This window comes from Cupressus sempervirens, chromosome 11 (genome assembly GCF_028749045.1).
Source record: "Cupressus sempervirens isolate cs-2001-9-10 chromosome 11, ASM2874904v1, whole genome shotgun sequence".
Classification (NCBI taxonomy): Eukaryota; Viridiplantae; Streptophyta; class Pinopsida; order Cupressales; family Cupressaceae; genus Cupressus; species Cupressus sempervirens.
In genome coordinates, this window is record NC_143128.1 from 83,217,827 (window position 1) to 83,233,082 (window position 15,256).

General features: G+C 37.6%; 1 protein-coding gene across 3 annotated transcripts in view; it reads left to right on the top strand.

The window, feature by feature from the left end:
- The window catches only part of LOC149528332 (CLK4-associating serine/arginine-rich protein), a 57,155-nt gene that overhangs the window by 11,275 nt on the left and 30,624 nt on the right, over nucleotides 1-15,256 (top strand). For 2 of the 3 annotated variants that reach the window (XR_016359207.1, XM_089811729.1), the window contains exon 5: nucleotides 13,155-13,220. The exons of the other annotated variant lie outside the window; for it this stretch is intronic. Coding sequence is in view for 1 of the 2 variants with exons in the window: in XM_089811729.1 (XP_089667855.1) it covers nucleotides 13,155-13,220 (66 nt within the window). In the remaining variant the exon portion in view is untranslated. The remainder of the gene's footprint in view (nucleotides 1-13,154; nucleotides 13,221-15,256) is intronic. 3 annotated transcript variants of the gene reach the window in all.

Genomic DNA, 15,256 nt, shown 5'->3' on the forward strand with positions numbered 1-15,256 from the left:
GCTATCACCAGATCAGAGTTTGAGACCAAGATATTGAAAAAATTGCTTTCAGATGTCATTATGGGTATTTTGAGTTTGTAGTCATGCCTTTTGGTTTGACTAATGTACTTGCCACTTTTCAGTCCACTATGAACAAGGTCTTCCACCATCAGTTGAGGAAATTTGTGCTAGTGTTCTTTGATGATATTTTGATCTATAGTAGGACATGGCAGGAACATTTAGAGCACTTGGAGATAGTATTAAGCATTTTACAGAGTGAGTCCTTGTATGCCAAGGAGTCCAAATGTGATTTGGGGATGATAGAATTGTTGTATCTTGGACACATCATTAGTGCAGAAGGAGTGCGAATGGATCCTGAAAAGATCCGTGCTATTGTTGATTGGCCACCACTAGAGAACCTTACACAGTTAAGAGGGTTCTTTAGTCTATGTGGATTCTATCGCAGGTTTGTTAGTGGCTACTCACGACATGCAGCACCAATGACAGATTTGCTGAAGAAAGGGGCATTTGTGTGGACTCAGGAGGCGCAGGAGTGTTTTATGCGGTTCAAGGAAATAATGACTACATGCCCAGTATTAGCATTGCTTGATTTCACGAAGCCATTTGAGCTTCAATGTGATGCTTCTGGAGAGGGAGTTGGTGCTGTACTCATGCAGAACAAGAATCCTATAGCTTATGAGAGTAGGAAACTCAGAGAGGTTGAGAGATCATTCAGTATATATGATAAGGAGATGCTGGCCATCATGCATGCCTTGGCCAAATTCAAACAGTATCTTGTGGGCAGCAAATTTTGTATTAAAACTGATCATAATAGTTTGAAGCACTTTTTGGGACAGTGGGACTTGAATGATCGTCAACAGAAGTGGGTGAGTAAGTTATAGGCATATGATTTTGATATCACATATGTTAAGGGGACACTGAATATTGTTGCAGATGCTTTATCCCGTAGGCCACACCTCACTTCTATGATTCAGATATCAGAGGATTGGCGACGCTTGATTGTAGCAGAATATGCCAAAGACACGTGGGCCTCTTCTATAGTGGAGGGGACAACAATCGACACCAGATACACTCTCATAGATGATTTGATCATTTACAAGAACAGGATTTACTTAGTCCCAGGATCGAAAGTGAAGCAATTGATTTTTAGAGCATTCCATAATTCACCTATAGTAGGCCATCCTGGGTATTTTAAGACTTATAGGTTAGTACGGGAACAATTCACTTGGAAGGGACTTAAGGTTGATGTTTTGCAGTATGTGCTTGAGTGTCATGTTTGCCAGCAGAACAAACAAGAGCACGCTTATCCAGCAGGGCTCCTACAACCACTTCCTATTCCTGACAGGAAGTGGGAGTGCATCTCTATGGATTTAATTACGGGCTTGCCTAGGGCCCAGGGGCGTGATTGTATCTATGTGGTGGTGGATAGGCTGACCAAATATGCTCACTTCTTCCCTATCGCTACTACATACTCAGCAACTCAAGTGGCAGAGGTCTTCTTCAGGGAGATTTTTAGATTACACGGTTTGCCTCAGAGCATTGTGAGTGACAGGGACAGCCGCTTCATGAGTCACTTTTGGTAGGAGATATTTCGGTTGTGTGGCACTGAGTTTACACCTAGTACCAGTTATCATCCACAGACTGATGGTCAAATAGAGATGTAAACAAATGGGTGGAAGGGTATTTGAGGAATTATGTGGCAGATCAACAGCGAGCTTGGGTCAGATGGATATATCTCTGTGAGTATTGTTACAATACTACATATCATATGACTATACAAATGACACCCTTCATGACACTTTACGGTTATGAGGCACCTAGTTTCTTAGATTTGTTGTTGGGAGATAGTCGAGTACCCCGTGCAGGTGAACTATTACAGGAAAGTAAGGATATAGTTGCTACTTTCAGAGACAACATTGCTAGAGCTCAGAACCAGCAAAAAGAGTATGCAGACAAGAAGAGGATTGAGCGTAGTTTTCAGGTAAATGATATGGTTTACCTCATGTTGCAGCCATATAAGCAGTCCACTCTCAAGAAGAGTGGTACAAAGAAACTCAAGCCACGCTATTATGGACCATTCAAGATCATCAAACGAGTTGGTGAGGTGGCTTATGAGTTGGAGCTTCCCACAGATAGTCGAGTGCACAATGTGTTTCATGTATCACGCCTCAAAAAGGCGTTGGGTCAGAATGTGATGCCTTTTGCAGTATTACCTCCCTTGGATGATGAGGGGAAATTGATCTTAGTGCCAGAATTCATTCTGGATAGTAGAGAGAAGCAGCTTCGTAGGAGAGTAATCAAAGAGTATCTAGTTAAGTGGAAAGATTTACCTATTGAAGATGCTACTTGGGAGGGAGAAGTGATTTTGCATCATCCAGCATTAAGATTGCTTGAGGCCAAGCAATTTTAGGAGGGGCGGACCTGTACTGTCCCATTTTTTTGGAGGAATTAATTATAAAGTTATCTATTAAAAAATATATATATTACAAGGTAACTTTATAAATTAATTAAAAAAAAAGCTTCTAGAGGTTGTTGGAAGAAGTGGAGAAAAATTAAAAAGGGAGGCCGACCTATCAAAGAAAAAAGAATAAATAGGCATTGAGGGCTCATTGCCTATCATCGAGATTTATTATTGAATTTTGTTTATGTGCGTTGTGGAGCCTAGGTTGTTTGCAAATAGTCACACTTGGCCATTGAGAACGAAAACTTTCAATTGGTACGCAATTTTGAGGGTGTGAGAGATCACCTGAATTATTGCAGCTGTGGGAAGGATATTTCAGTCCTTTCATTTGTGCTTAATTGCTGATTTGGAGTTTCAGTTGGAGTTGCACTTTCACCATATCATCTTCAGCAGTCAGTCTCCAATATTTGATCAATCTAGGTTCTTCATTTCAATCTGTAGTTGCAACAAGTTCTCAATTGTATACAACCAATTAGGGTTTCTCTGTAATGTGCTATGTCATAATGTTTTGGTGCTGAAATTTGCCATATCATTTTTAGAAACATTTGGTTTTCATTGAATGAATACATTGACACTATTATTTCTTTTATTTCAGCAATATATTTTAGCAGTGCATTAAATTTAGGGTTTTGTTAAGTGGCCTATTGGAAAGGGTCACTACAAGTTACCTGTATGTAGTATCATCAACGGAAGGAGAATCCGATTTGGTAGGTAACTTGTGACCTTTCTCCATAGGTGTAGATGTAGGCTTGCAATTGTGCATACAGAATTTGTCTAACAACGCCTTGACATATTTGCACTGAGAGATGAATATACTAGAAGACTGTTGCCAAACCTCAACACCTAGGCAATAATGCATGAGCTCAAGGTCAGTCATATTAAAAGACTGGCATAAATTCTGTTTGATTCCTTGAATCAAAGATGCCGAATTGCCAGTGATGATCAAATCATCCACATAAATAACTAAAAGGATGATGTCACTGTCAGTAGTCTTGATGTACAAATTTGAGTCTGAAGAACTCCTCTGGAAGCCTTGATCACTGAGGTACTTATCAATTTTTATGTACCACGCCCGAGGGGCTTGCTTCAAGCCATAGAGAGCTTTTACCAATCTGAGAACTTGATGGTCTTTACCAACAATCTTGAAACTAGGAGGCTGCGTCATGTAGACCTCTTCATGGAGATCACCATTGAGGAAAGCACTCTTGACGTCCCTCTGATGGACCTTCCAGCGAAACTGTGCTGTCATGGCTAAGACTAATCTGATGGTGCTCATCTTTGCAGTAGGAGCAAAGGTCTCCTCATAATCAATGCCCTAACGTTGAGAAAAGTCCTTTGCAACTAAACGAGCTTTGTACTTATCCAAAGTACCATCCAATTTGTATGTGATTTTGTAAACCCATTTGCAGCCAATGGGTTTCTTCCCTGGTGGAAGATCAGAAAGGACCTAGGTGTTATTCTTCAGTAGGTTTTGGCATTCAGATATCATGGCATGTTCCAACTCTAGAATTCCTTTAGCCTCGGAATATGTTTGAGGTACAAACACACTGTGAATGTCGGCCATGAGAGCAAAGTTAATAGACTCTGTAGGTTTTCTCTTTTTTCGAGCAATTCTCCCATCAATGAGCTCATCATCACGAAGATCAACAAATGTCTTAGCCCACCACTTAGGTCGGAGAGGAGAATGACCAACATTAGTATCAGGAGATGCTTGGTGATTAGGTTCCTCATTAGAAGAATTTGGATCAAACTCAGGGGAAACATCTACAAATCTAGGTGATCCTATAGGAGAAGCTGGAGGTGTTTGTTCAGGGATCACTAGTTTACCTGGAGCTGCAGGAGCTACTGGAGCCCTACCATTAGGTGGACCTAATGAAAGCCTAACTTCCAAATCATGAGCCTTCATAGGCTGGTCTGCTGGATCGGGAACAAGAGAAATAGGCATGAATGGTCCTCACTTCTCATCAAAGACTACATCATGACTGTAGATGAGACGAGATATCTCAACATTGATCAGGTGGTAGGCTTTGTGAAGACTACTGTATCCAACAAGTATGAGCTTTTGACTCTTTTCATCCAACTTGGTGTGTGACGCATGAGGGATCCAAACAAAAGCAAGGGAACCAAAAACTTTCATGTGATTGATTTTGGGCTTGCGACTCGACTAGGCCTCTTGCAGGGGTTTACCTTTGACTGCTACTATGGATGACTGGTTCAAAAGATAAATTGCAGTGTTGACTGCTTCTGCCCAAAACTTCTTTAGGACATGTCTGTGTTTGAGCCATTTGAAAATACCTGGACCCAAGAACAAAAGGAGTTGCCATATGGCCGCATATATCGACATGAACAAGTTGAACTACCTGAGAAGCTTGCCATGAATCGCCACTGGTGAAAGGTGTGTTATGTTGCTTTCTAGCTTGGCATGCATCACAAACTCCAAGCTGTTGATCTCATACTGATTTGATTGCACAGATCATTTGCATGGTAAACCTATATATATAAATTGTTCTATTCTAGGCATGATCGGGGTCTCCCTTGGATTATGGTACTTAAGTTCTAACTTGACTAAGTCTTAGTTAGTTTGAATAACAAATAAAACTATTACTCCTTGAACACCGATTATTAGAATAACATGTAGGGCTGCTCTAGATAGGGTCAAGGGACATGCCCTTGGTTTCCTTATTTATATGGGGTATGGTTGTAGTTAAAGGACACACAAAGAACATAAAGTCTGCTCCTTTAAGCAAGTCTGCCCTATTCGAACACTTGCGGATGTAAAAGATTTCAGAATTATAAATATATTATTGACAACTCCTCTCTCAAGTCTGTAACAAGGAAGATCATCTTTAGCATGCATAGGAGAAGGTTTTATCTTAGATTAATCACATAGAATTTGCAGAAACTTTACATTGGTAATCCAAGAACAAGCTCATCCCGAGCAAGTTGCGAGAGATAATGCACATTTAAGTGCCCATATCGCTAATGCCAAAGTGTGCTAACAGAAGACCGCTGAGTAGCCATAGCTAAGTCCCGAGAATTACCAGAATCAGTAAGTTAGAAAAGAACATCATCCTTAAGGTCAGCTGCAACAATAGATTGAGTTGCCCTATCACTAATGATACACTGATGTGAACTCAAGGTGACATCCAACTATGGAAAATGTCGTAGCAATTGACTGACTGAGAGTAGATTTAGTTCCATACTTGGAATGTAGTACACATCGAGGAAAATGAGATTCCTTCCAGCAGACTGAATTTGAATGTTGCCTTTGCCGATAACTGTGTACTCTTCTCCACCACCAAAAATAACAGAGTTAGAATAAGGCCGGTAGACAGTAAACTAGTTTTTGCGGTGGGTGAAGTGACGAGAGGCACCTGAATCAATGTACCGGGCAGAGGACTTGACATGATTTGCAAGCCTTTGAGCCATGAAGGCGTAAAAAGGCAGATTCCGTTTGCTTAGTGTGCTCTGCACTGTTCGCTCTGGGTTGCGAACCTGATTGCTTAGATTTGTGTAGCTAAGCGTTTCTAGTATTCAACTTTCATGTGCCCAAACTTGTGGCAGTAGTTGCATTGAATGTTCTTCTTTCAGGACCCATCTGATGTTGGAGCAGAAGACTTCTGTTGAGACGATTGTTGAAACTTGCCTTTATCCTTCTGAAAGGATTTAGCAACAAAGGCTTGCAATGTGGAGGTGGAGCTGGAACTGCCACTGAATTGTTGTTTTCACAGATCTTGCTGAAGCAAAAGTGTGTAGAGATGTGAACGTCAAATCAACACTAGAAGACGTGATGTTGAGAGTCTTGATAAAATGCTTATAGGACTTTGGTAAACTTTGAAGAGTGATAACCAATTGATCACGTATTTCTTGAATCCTATTCAAGTGCGCTTGGTGCGAGGTTTGCTCATCCATGACAATAGAAAACAGAGTGTTCTTCAAAAAGAAGGCTCTGCTTTTGTCAGAAATCTCATGAAGACCTTTTAGATGTGTCCAGATCTTGACAACAGTCTTGTCGGATGGAATTAGAGAGAGCTGATCATCGGCCACGAATAACTTGAGAAGCATCACTGCCTCCCGTTTATTCAGACCCCATGTATCCTGATCAGGACCAAGAGCAGTCGGACACTTTGTAACACCTAGAACAAGTTGATTTGTATTCTGATATTCAAAAATTGCGATGATCTGCTACTTCCAAGTGCCATAATTTCGACCATTGAATTTGGAGTTGTGCTCGAGCAGAATGTTTGTCAGAGATGCCATGGCACATTTTTCAATGGAAAACATGAAAATAAGAGAAGGCACGTTTGTTGACGCAAAAAGTTAGAAGACCCAAAAAATTTAGAGAGTGACCTAGAAGAGAGCTCGAAAAACCCAGAAAGAAAATGTCATTTTCTGGATCGAGTCAAAAATTGCGATGATTTGCTGCTTCCAAGTGCCACATAATTTCGACCATTGAATTTGGAGTTGTGCTCGAGCAGAATGTTTGTCAGAGATGCCATGGCACATTTTTCAATGGAAAACATGAAAATAAGAGAAGGCACGTCCGTTGAGGCAAAAAGTCAGAAGACCCAGAAAATTTGGAGAGTGACCTAGAAGAGAGCTCAAAAAACCTAGAAGGAAAATGTCATTTTCGGGATCCGTTGGCTCGAAAATCGAGGCAACATAAAAATTTGACGACAACCCAATTGAGCTCTCGAAAAACCCACAAAGAACCTGGAATCAAAAAAATCGATGGAGCTCAAAAATTAGGGTTTTGAAGAAAACCCTAGTCGGCACCCGTTGAAGGTCAAATTTGCAGAGAATAATGGAGTTTGCAGGTCAAAACAGGTCATTTTTTAGCAGATCTTCTATGATGCAAAAATGACTCCAAATATGAAGCAAACAGCAGCCAAAAACCGTGACAAAATGCTCTGCTGAAATTCGAGCTAAGTTTCAGACCTTTAAAAAGGGACCAAACAGAATGATGCCGCTATTTCAGACGCAATTTTCAAAGAAACTTGGATGTGCAGAGAAAAACACCCAAGAAAAAAAATCTAAACTGGTATGTTGACTGTAAAACGTCCAGAAAATCATGATAGCAGAGGCGTCCAAGCTGGTCGTGATTTACTAGTTCGCGATTCGATGCCACAATTTTGCAGTCACTGAGCCAAAAAACCTAGCTGCAACCAACGTTTTAACAGAGGATTTTTTCTCAATTACGGAAACCCTATACAGGTTTTTTGAAAAAAATCCATAGAAATTATTTTGAAAAATCTGAGCAAATAATTTCGAAAGAAATTATAAATTTCTCAAAAAATTTGAAGTATTGACTTTGATACCATATTATAAAGTAATTGGTAAAATACTTACTTATTATTAATAGAGACCTAGAGGTCATTATATACAAAAGAATGGAACGATATTTCCTTAGGAAACGATCATAAAGAATAGAAACATTCTATTCTATCTGAAAGAAAACTAAAAAAGCGACAGCTAACTAAATCTAACTAAATATTTACAATAGATTACCATTAACTAATAATAGACGATTATCTATTATTGTAATATTTTCAATAGCTTTTTGATAGCCTCTTCTAGCTCATTTTTATGTTTTTTTCAATGCCTATAAGGAGTTGTTATGACTGGTATGGCCCCTTCTTGTTGTTCTATTATATGTTCAATACCTCAATCTAGTATACCATAAGGAATGTCACTAAATAGTTTTCTCTAGCAACACTTAAATCCCTGGCTGAAAACTCCTCTTTTGCTGTTCTAATTCCCTTGGTGTGATAACACACTCTGCTGCTCACTCCACTTGTTTATGCCTTATTTGTCTTTCCATTCTTTTAAAGGATACTATCTTTGGGCATCCATTTGTCATGCCTGTAAGAAAAAGTTTCTTAACATCAACCTCAAATTTTATTTCCATTGTTTGCAAATTCATCTTAAACTGAACAAGTGAACGAAGCCATTAGATGCCAAGCACTGCATTAGTATCTGCAATACTAACCACATAGAAGTCATCCTTCAATTCATATCGCCCAGCTGAATACATAGATCTGGTATCTTCCTTGTGCAAGTAATTGTATACCTTCATCAATAAAATAGATTGTTGTACCCGTTTCTATGAGTGTGACTTTTCACTTTTAAGTTTTTGCACAACACGCCTCCAACACTGAAAGAGCCTATTTTTGGCAAGCTGGTCAATTGTGCCATGAAACTCTTAATTCCCAGTTCCTTTTTTGATTCTTCTGAAGAGGAATCTTCTTCATTAGTGTCAGATTCGGTCTGCTGTTTTGAATTTTCAGAACTTGATTTGTGGGCTGTATACTCCAACTGTTTTGCTTTAGCCTTAATAGCACACTTATGAGTTGGGTCCCAAGGTTCTTTACATTGGTAACATAATTTGTTCTTCTTGAGATCATTTAATTGTTCATCATCTAATCTAGTCTGCACTTTCTTTGACTGATCTGAAGCTTTGTGTGAGTTGTTTTCCTTTTCTTTTTTGTAATGAAGATTCTTTGGATACAATTTGTTCCTTGAAGTTAAGGTTTCTATTTCCCTCACTTTTTTGATTTCATCTTGCAGAGTTGTTGGGTTTAAGGCCTTAACACAGCCCCTCAAAGGTTCCATTAAACCATCTACAAAGAGTTTCACTCTCCTTTCTGAAATATCAGTCATTGTAACTAAGAGCCTTTAAAACTGTGCAGTGAAAATTTGTATGGTTCCCCATTGTTTCAATTGAGTCAGCTCCTTGAAATCTAATTTGGGGTCTTATCAAAATGATTTATGAGCTTCTCCATGAATTTTGCATAAGATACAATTTGATCATGGCCTAAAGTAATCAGTTAATGATACCACCATTCCTGAGCACTACCTTCCAAATGTAAAGTTGCATATTTTATAGCCTCATCTTCTACCATTGGCTGGGTTTGGAAAAAAGTATCCAATTTTTGTACCCATGATCTTGCTGTGATCTTCCCCGAACTATCAAAAAAAGAAATCAGAACCTTACCGACTCTCTGCCGCAGTTCTTAATATGTCTATTCCTTTCTCTGAAAGCTTTGTAATCTGCAAAAGGGATTTCATCCTGAAAATCTACTCCCAGAGCTTGCCAATCAGCCCAAACTTGATCAGTTTTTTTCATTGTCAGCTGGTAGGTTGTTGGCATTAACAAATGTTGGTAATAATGATCTAGAGTGGTCTGTAGACACAGAGGCTCCATGCTGTTCATGTCTATTTGTAGTTGATCCCTGCCCTTGATTTCCATTGTTTTCCTTGGTTCCCAGTGTTCCCATTATTTTCATTGTTTCCTTGTCCCTGATTTCTGTTGTTTCCATTGTTTCCCCTATTACCATTCTGTTGCACTAATTGTTTTGGCATTTGAGCCACTTGTTGATGAGATTGCGTTTTCATATGCATCATTGCCTTTTGTGTTCTTGCCAACTTCCCTAGGACATTTTCAATTCCACTGATGTTTTGAACATCTTTGTCCATTGTCACTATTTGAAAATCAGACTGTCCAACCACTGGTTGCTGGATCAAATTGGGATTTGATCTATTCCTCCAAAGATAGTAATGGTTACCACTATAACAGGCTACCCTTTTTAAAAAGACAGTTTTATGTGTATTCTTTATTTAAAATGCAAAAATCAACTCACAGCTTCAGACATTCAGTAACCCCACTTTTTTCAAATATTCAAAGATTCAGTTTTAAATTAAAATTCAGCAATGTCTATAACATTTCTATAGAATAATATTCAACATGTCTATAATACCCTTTGAGAAAGAAAAAACTATCGTGACTGGGAGCACCAGAACTACCCATCAATGACAAATACCTCATCTCGCTCTCTTAAGTAGTGGCAGCACCTCCCAGCTACAACAACTGATTCTTCCACGGTCTTGGGCACCTGACGGTTGTCTTTGCTTGATAATATATCTTCAGGTCGACTCCATATCAAAGCACACTAGTAGGTTTAACAGTTGATGAAGGAGGGGATTCCGTCTCCCTTAATACTGTTCACGAGGCCTCCTGATATAGCACCCATTTTTCAGAAGACATTCGATGATTCCCAGACTTCACTGCAAAGGCTCCATCTTAGGTGAACATGATAGTTGCAATACTTCTGTACCGTCCGCATGACATTTAGATAGCTCCCAACTGGTCAGTGAGTTGTTAAAACTCTTAAAATTTCCAACGGTTCACTAACTCCCATTGGCAATTTCAGTGCATGTGCCTCTTAAATAATTGACTGACACTTATACTGAGAAGTCAAACAAACTACTCTATAAACTCTCCCTCCGAAGACTACCAGAACACAACCGTGCTTTTTGGATAAACCTCTTCTAGATTGTTCTACTTGTTTGTAACATCCAGAACCAGAACTGAAAATGTAACCTCCAGTATTCCCTGACAATTTTGTGTACGTTCAGAACTTGAACCAATCTCTCATTCTAGCTTTAACTTCTGAGTCCTCCCTGAGCATATCTTGTGACGCTGAAGGTGGACGCCTGATATGACTGGACTCTACCTTCACAGAAAATCGAGCTAATACATGTAACTTCCTTCCAATTTCTCTGCCAATTCCGCCTTTTCAGTTCTTCTGCTCTTTTTTCCCTACAACATTCATAACCGATCTGACTTCTTGCCTTCCAACTTTTTCCCTGTCATCGATTCTTCCTTATTTTAGTCCTCTCTCTCTCTCTCTCTATATATATATATATATATATATATATATACACACTTTCCCTTCTTTGACACTTCAGGCCTCCTTAATGCACGGTAAGGAAATGATTATATATTTAGTTATTTGAATTTATTAAATGTTAATTTTTTTTTTAATAAATCAAGCATAGCTTGTGGAGTTAAGCGGGGGACATTACAGTTTTGTCATGTTTGCAAGCTAAATGCTGTTATTGATTGAATAAGAATGCTTATAAATTGTAGAGATTTTCAATAACATTTTTCAAAAACTCTTATCTGGGAATGCTTTGATTAGTTCCCCTTTTTCAAAATCAGTGGTAAAATGGAGGGTCTATGTGTCAAACATAAATGCCCAGCAGAATAGAAAGGAAGATTACTTGTGTTTGGATGCATTAACTGAAGCAGGAATGCTACCATTTCAAGTTTAATGTTGTTTACAGATTTTATTATCTTAGGTTTTCCATGATACAATAATAATCAAATGTACCATGTGATTTTCAGATTCACTCTTTGACATTCAAGTATAGAGTTGAATATTTATAATGTCCACAAGGCTAGTAATAGTGCATGTGAGAGAAGACCCTAATATTTTCGCTTGGTGTAATGCCATTCAATTTGACATTGTACTTTCCCATTCTCTCAACCATCTCCTTTCTGAATAATTCTTGAAAAGAAGTTGCTGCTAAATTACTTATTTGGTGCGGATGTCTTTGTAAGCTTTATAATCCAAAATAAAATGCTTTTTTTCTTTCTAGTGTCCCAGCTGTGCAAAAGATGCATACCCTCTCCTCTTATACCTCTTTTGGCCTTTTCCATCTACTTGTTTCACACTGAGGATGATGTTAGTTGACTTCAACTGGGCGATGCTTGATCTCTAAGGGATATTGTATAAATTATGTTTATTTATGCAAACAGCAACTTAGAAGCTTATGTAAGTTTGCATATTGTTTCTTGTACTTCTTAATTACATGTTCTTGTGTACCTTATACGACTCTCCCTGAATTCCAGCAACATCTGTTGTACAGAAAGCATCCCTTTGTATCAACATACCTCTTTACAACCAATTATTATTCAAAAATAAATTTACTTCATTAGTTTTTTAAATTTATAATACCCTTTTCAATAGTCTCAACTCTCCTTTGCCTTACGATTTTCTTACCTACCAAGCCCTTTCCTTTTAACCTACACTACTATTTCTTATCCATTTTAACTTATGATCAAATCTTGAAGAGGGGAACAATATGGGCAATTATTATTCTAAGAACACTCAGGTGCATGCGTGGTCTCATGAACTGTAAGCTACCCCACACATTCACTTATGTTATCACATATGGATCCCAGTATGCTTATGGCTGCACATAAACAAATACATCTAGGGTTATACCTAGTACTCCACAACTTATGTTGGCTAGTTGGCTACTACGGATGCATGGATGTCATTTATGACAATACTCTCACAAGTTAAGGTTGCATGAAGTGAAGGTACAATTTTGGTTTTGGTTGTTGAAGAAATTGTATAAGTATGACGAAGGATAACTGTCAGCAGAGGAACAATTTTAGTCAATGAGTTTTACTGGAAGCAGATACATGGCTACAATTTTTGGAATATGGTACAATAGAGACTGTATAGGATATTTTCATGTTCGCTAGTATTAGTATAACAGTTAGAATGAGTTTTGGTTGGAAAGCATCAAGACAGTTCATTATCGTAGAGTTAAAGAGTGTGAGACAAAGAATGGATAATTTGGCCAAGGATTTGAATTGTTTTGACAACTCAAGAACTTGGCAATGTAGTGATGACATCCTAAATGTTAACCCTCACTTAGTAGATTGTGATAAAAAGTTTTGGATAAGTGTTTACGTGTTTTGCAATCAGGCCGATTGGACAGAATAAATATAAAGGGTATATAGGAAGGCATTTTTGATATGCAAATACATAATAGTTAATACTATGATTATGTTATGCAAGCTTTATGTATGATGGGCTATTGATGTTATGACGATCAGATGTAATCAGTTGATATATGGGCATGATCAGATGCAAGGAGCACACAAGGACTACAGTCAGTTTTGGTACAGTATCTATATCTCTTATACAAATTTTAAATCATTCTATGAGCAGTGAGCTCTTTTTGTAATACAACTCCCAACAGGGTTGAGGCCTCTAACAAGGTCTAGTACTCTAATAAGGACTGATGTACTAAATGTATGTCATAAGACTGACTCCTAACAAGGTCAACACTCCTTACAAAGTATTTTTTATTGGTGCATCATTTTGTGGGTACAATCCCCATTGGGGTTTTCCCTTGGCCTAGGTCTCCCTAGTTAACAAATATGTTGTTATGAGTTTCGTTGTGCTGTGTGCTTCTACTTTTCAGTTTGTTCATTTATGCAAGTTTATGGTTATATGCTGAAATCCATAATTGGGCACGAAGTGTTAGAATACTGATTCACCGCCCCTTTCAGTATTCCCTATTTCTAACATGTACACCTAAGGAAATGTCAGTATTTTAAATGAAAAAATGGGAAAAGGAAAATTCAAAAATATCTGAATTAACATCAAAAGTAACTACACTAACAACACAAAAACCAAAAGAAAGCAACAGTTACCAACCTTTCATTATCTACACACCCAAAACTCCAGTGCGATTTAAAGCAAGGGGCTGCGAGTTTGATTTATGTTGAAACATTGTGTTATTTTTATTCATACATCTCTGCAAACATTAGATAGCTGCTAGGAAGATAAAGGAGCCATTTTATATTTATATATATTTTGAACGCTATACCTTGGCTGTGCTGAACATTGGCAAGAAAAACGTGGTGAATTGAACTACTGAAACCTGAACTAACAATAGAGCATGTCATGAAGCATTATGGACATTTAGTTTCCTTTACTTTTCTCTTCATACATACTCCCTGTTTTAACTTTTACATCTACTTTCTCAGTTCTCCTTTTTGTTTTTCTCCCTGTTCTTTTTGTAGTCCTGTTCAATTTACCTCCATTTGTTTCTTTTATTCCCATATCAACTATCCATTCAGTGTCCTTGTTTTTTGAACTTCGTCTAATGTTAAGTAAAATTCACCAGACCTTATTATTTGATGACAGTTCTATTAATATTGACTCCTTCAATTTGAACTTTGCACATAATGAGAGACAAAGTGCTGGAAATTAGGCCACATAAAAGTTATTAACCAATTCATCAGCTATTTAAATTGTAAACAAGACAGCTTGGGTGCACACAATACCATTTTCCGCATTCTAACAATTGGTTGTCCTTAAGTTCTCTATTTCAAGGATCGGGTGTGCAAACATATTGTACTTGATAATCTGTGATAGACTTATATTTGGTCACAGTGAGAACTTAAAAATATTCTTGGTGTAATATACCAGTTTTGTTGGTTGTGGGCAAACTACAGTGCTGTATAGATAAGAATGTATTAAAGAAAAATAATAAATTGTCGTGCACAATTTCCAATGGATTATATGTAAAAATCTATTATAAAAGGAATAATTTAGGAATGATGATGCTGTTTTCATATTATTGAAATAATACAAATTATGAGAAAAACAAAATTAAGACAGTTGACTTTGTTAACATCCTGCTGGTTGAACTTGACTATCTGGCCTGTCAGATCATTTTGGTTGTTTTGACAATCATTTGGGAATTTTTATTGTAGAAATATATTTTCCAAGGTAGTTTCAATTGTCTTGATATAGGATTTTGTGTTATATTTGCAAAAAATGTATTCTCTTCTACTTCTTTAAAGTTATATTTCTTGCAAGTTGCCTTTTACCTTGGTGTTTTCTTGAGTATTTATTTACGAGCTTCACTATGTAGCTTTTATTAGAACATTATAATGTTTCTTTAATGGTCATCTTAGTTAGTCTTTTTATTAGGTAGTTTCTATATCCGTCTTTAGTTCACGATTGTTTCTTTTAGAAACATTGTCTTTGTAAATCTATATAAGGAGCTTTCATCTCCTTTGTTTAATACAACTCCAACAACATCGATTTATCATAAAATTGTATTAGAGCAGGTCGATGGGATTTCATAAAATTTGGCGAATTTTTTAAGGAAAATTGAAGCCTCTTCTGATTTGGATTTTTT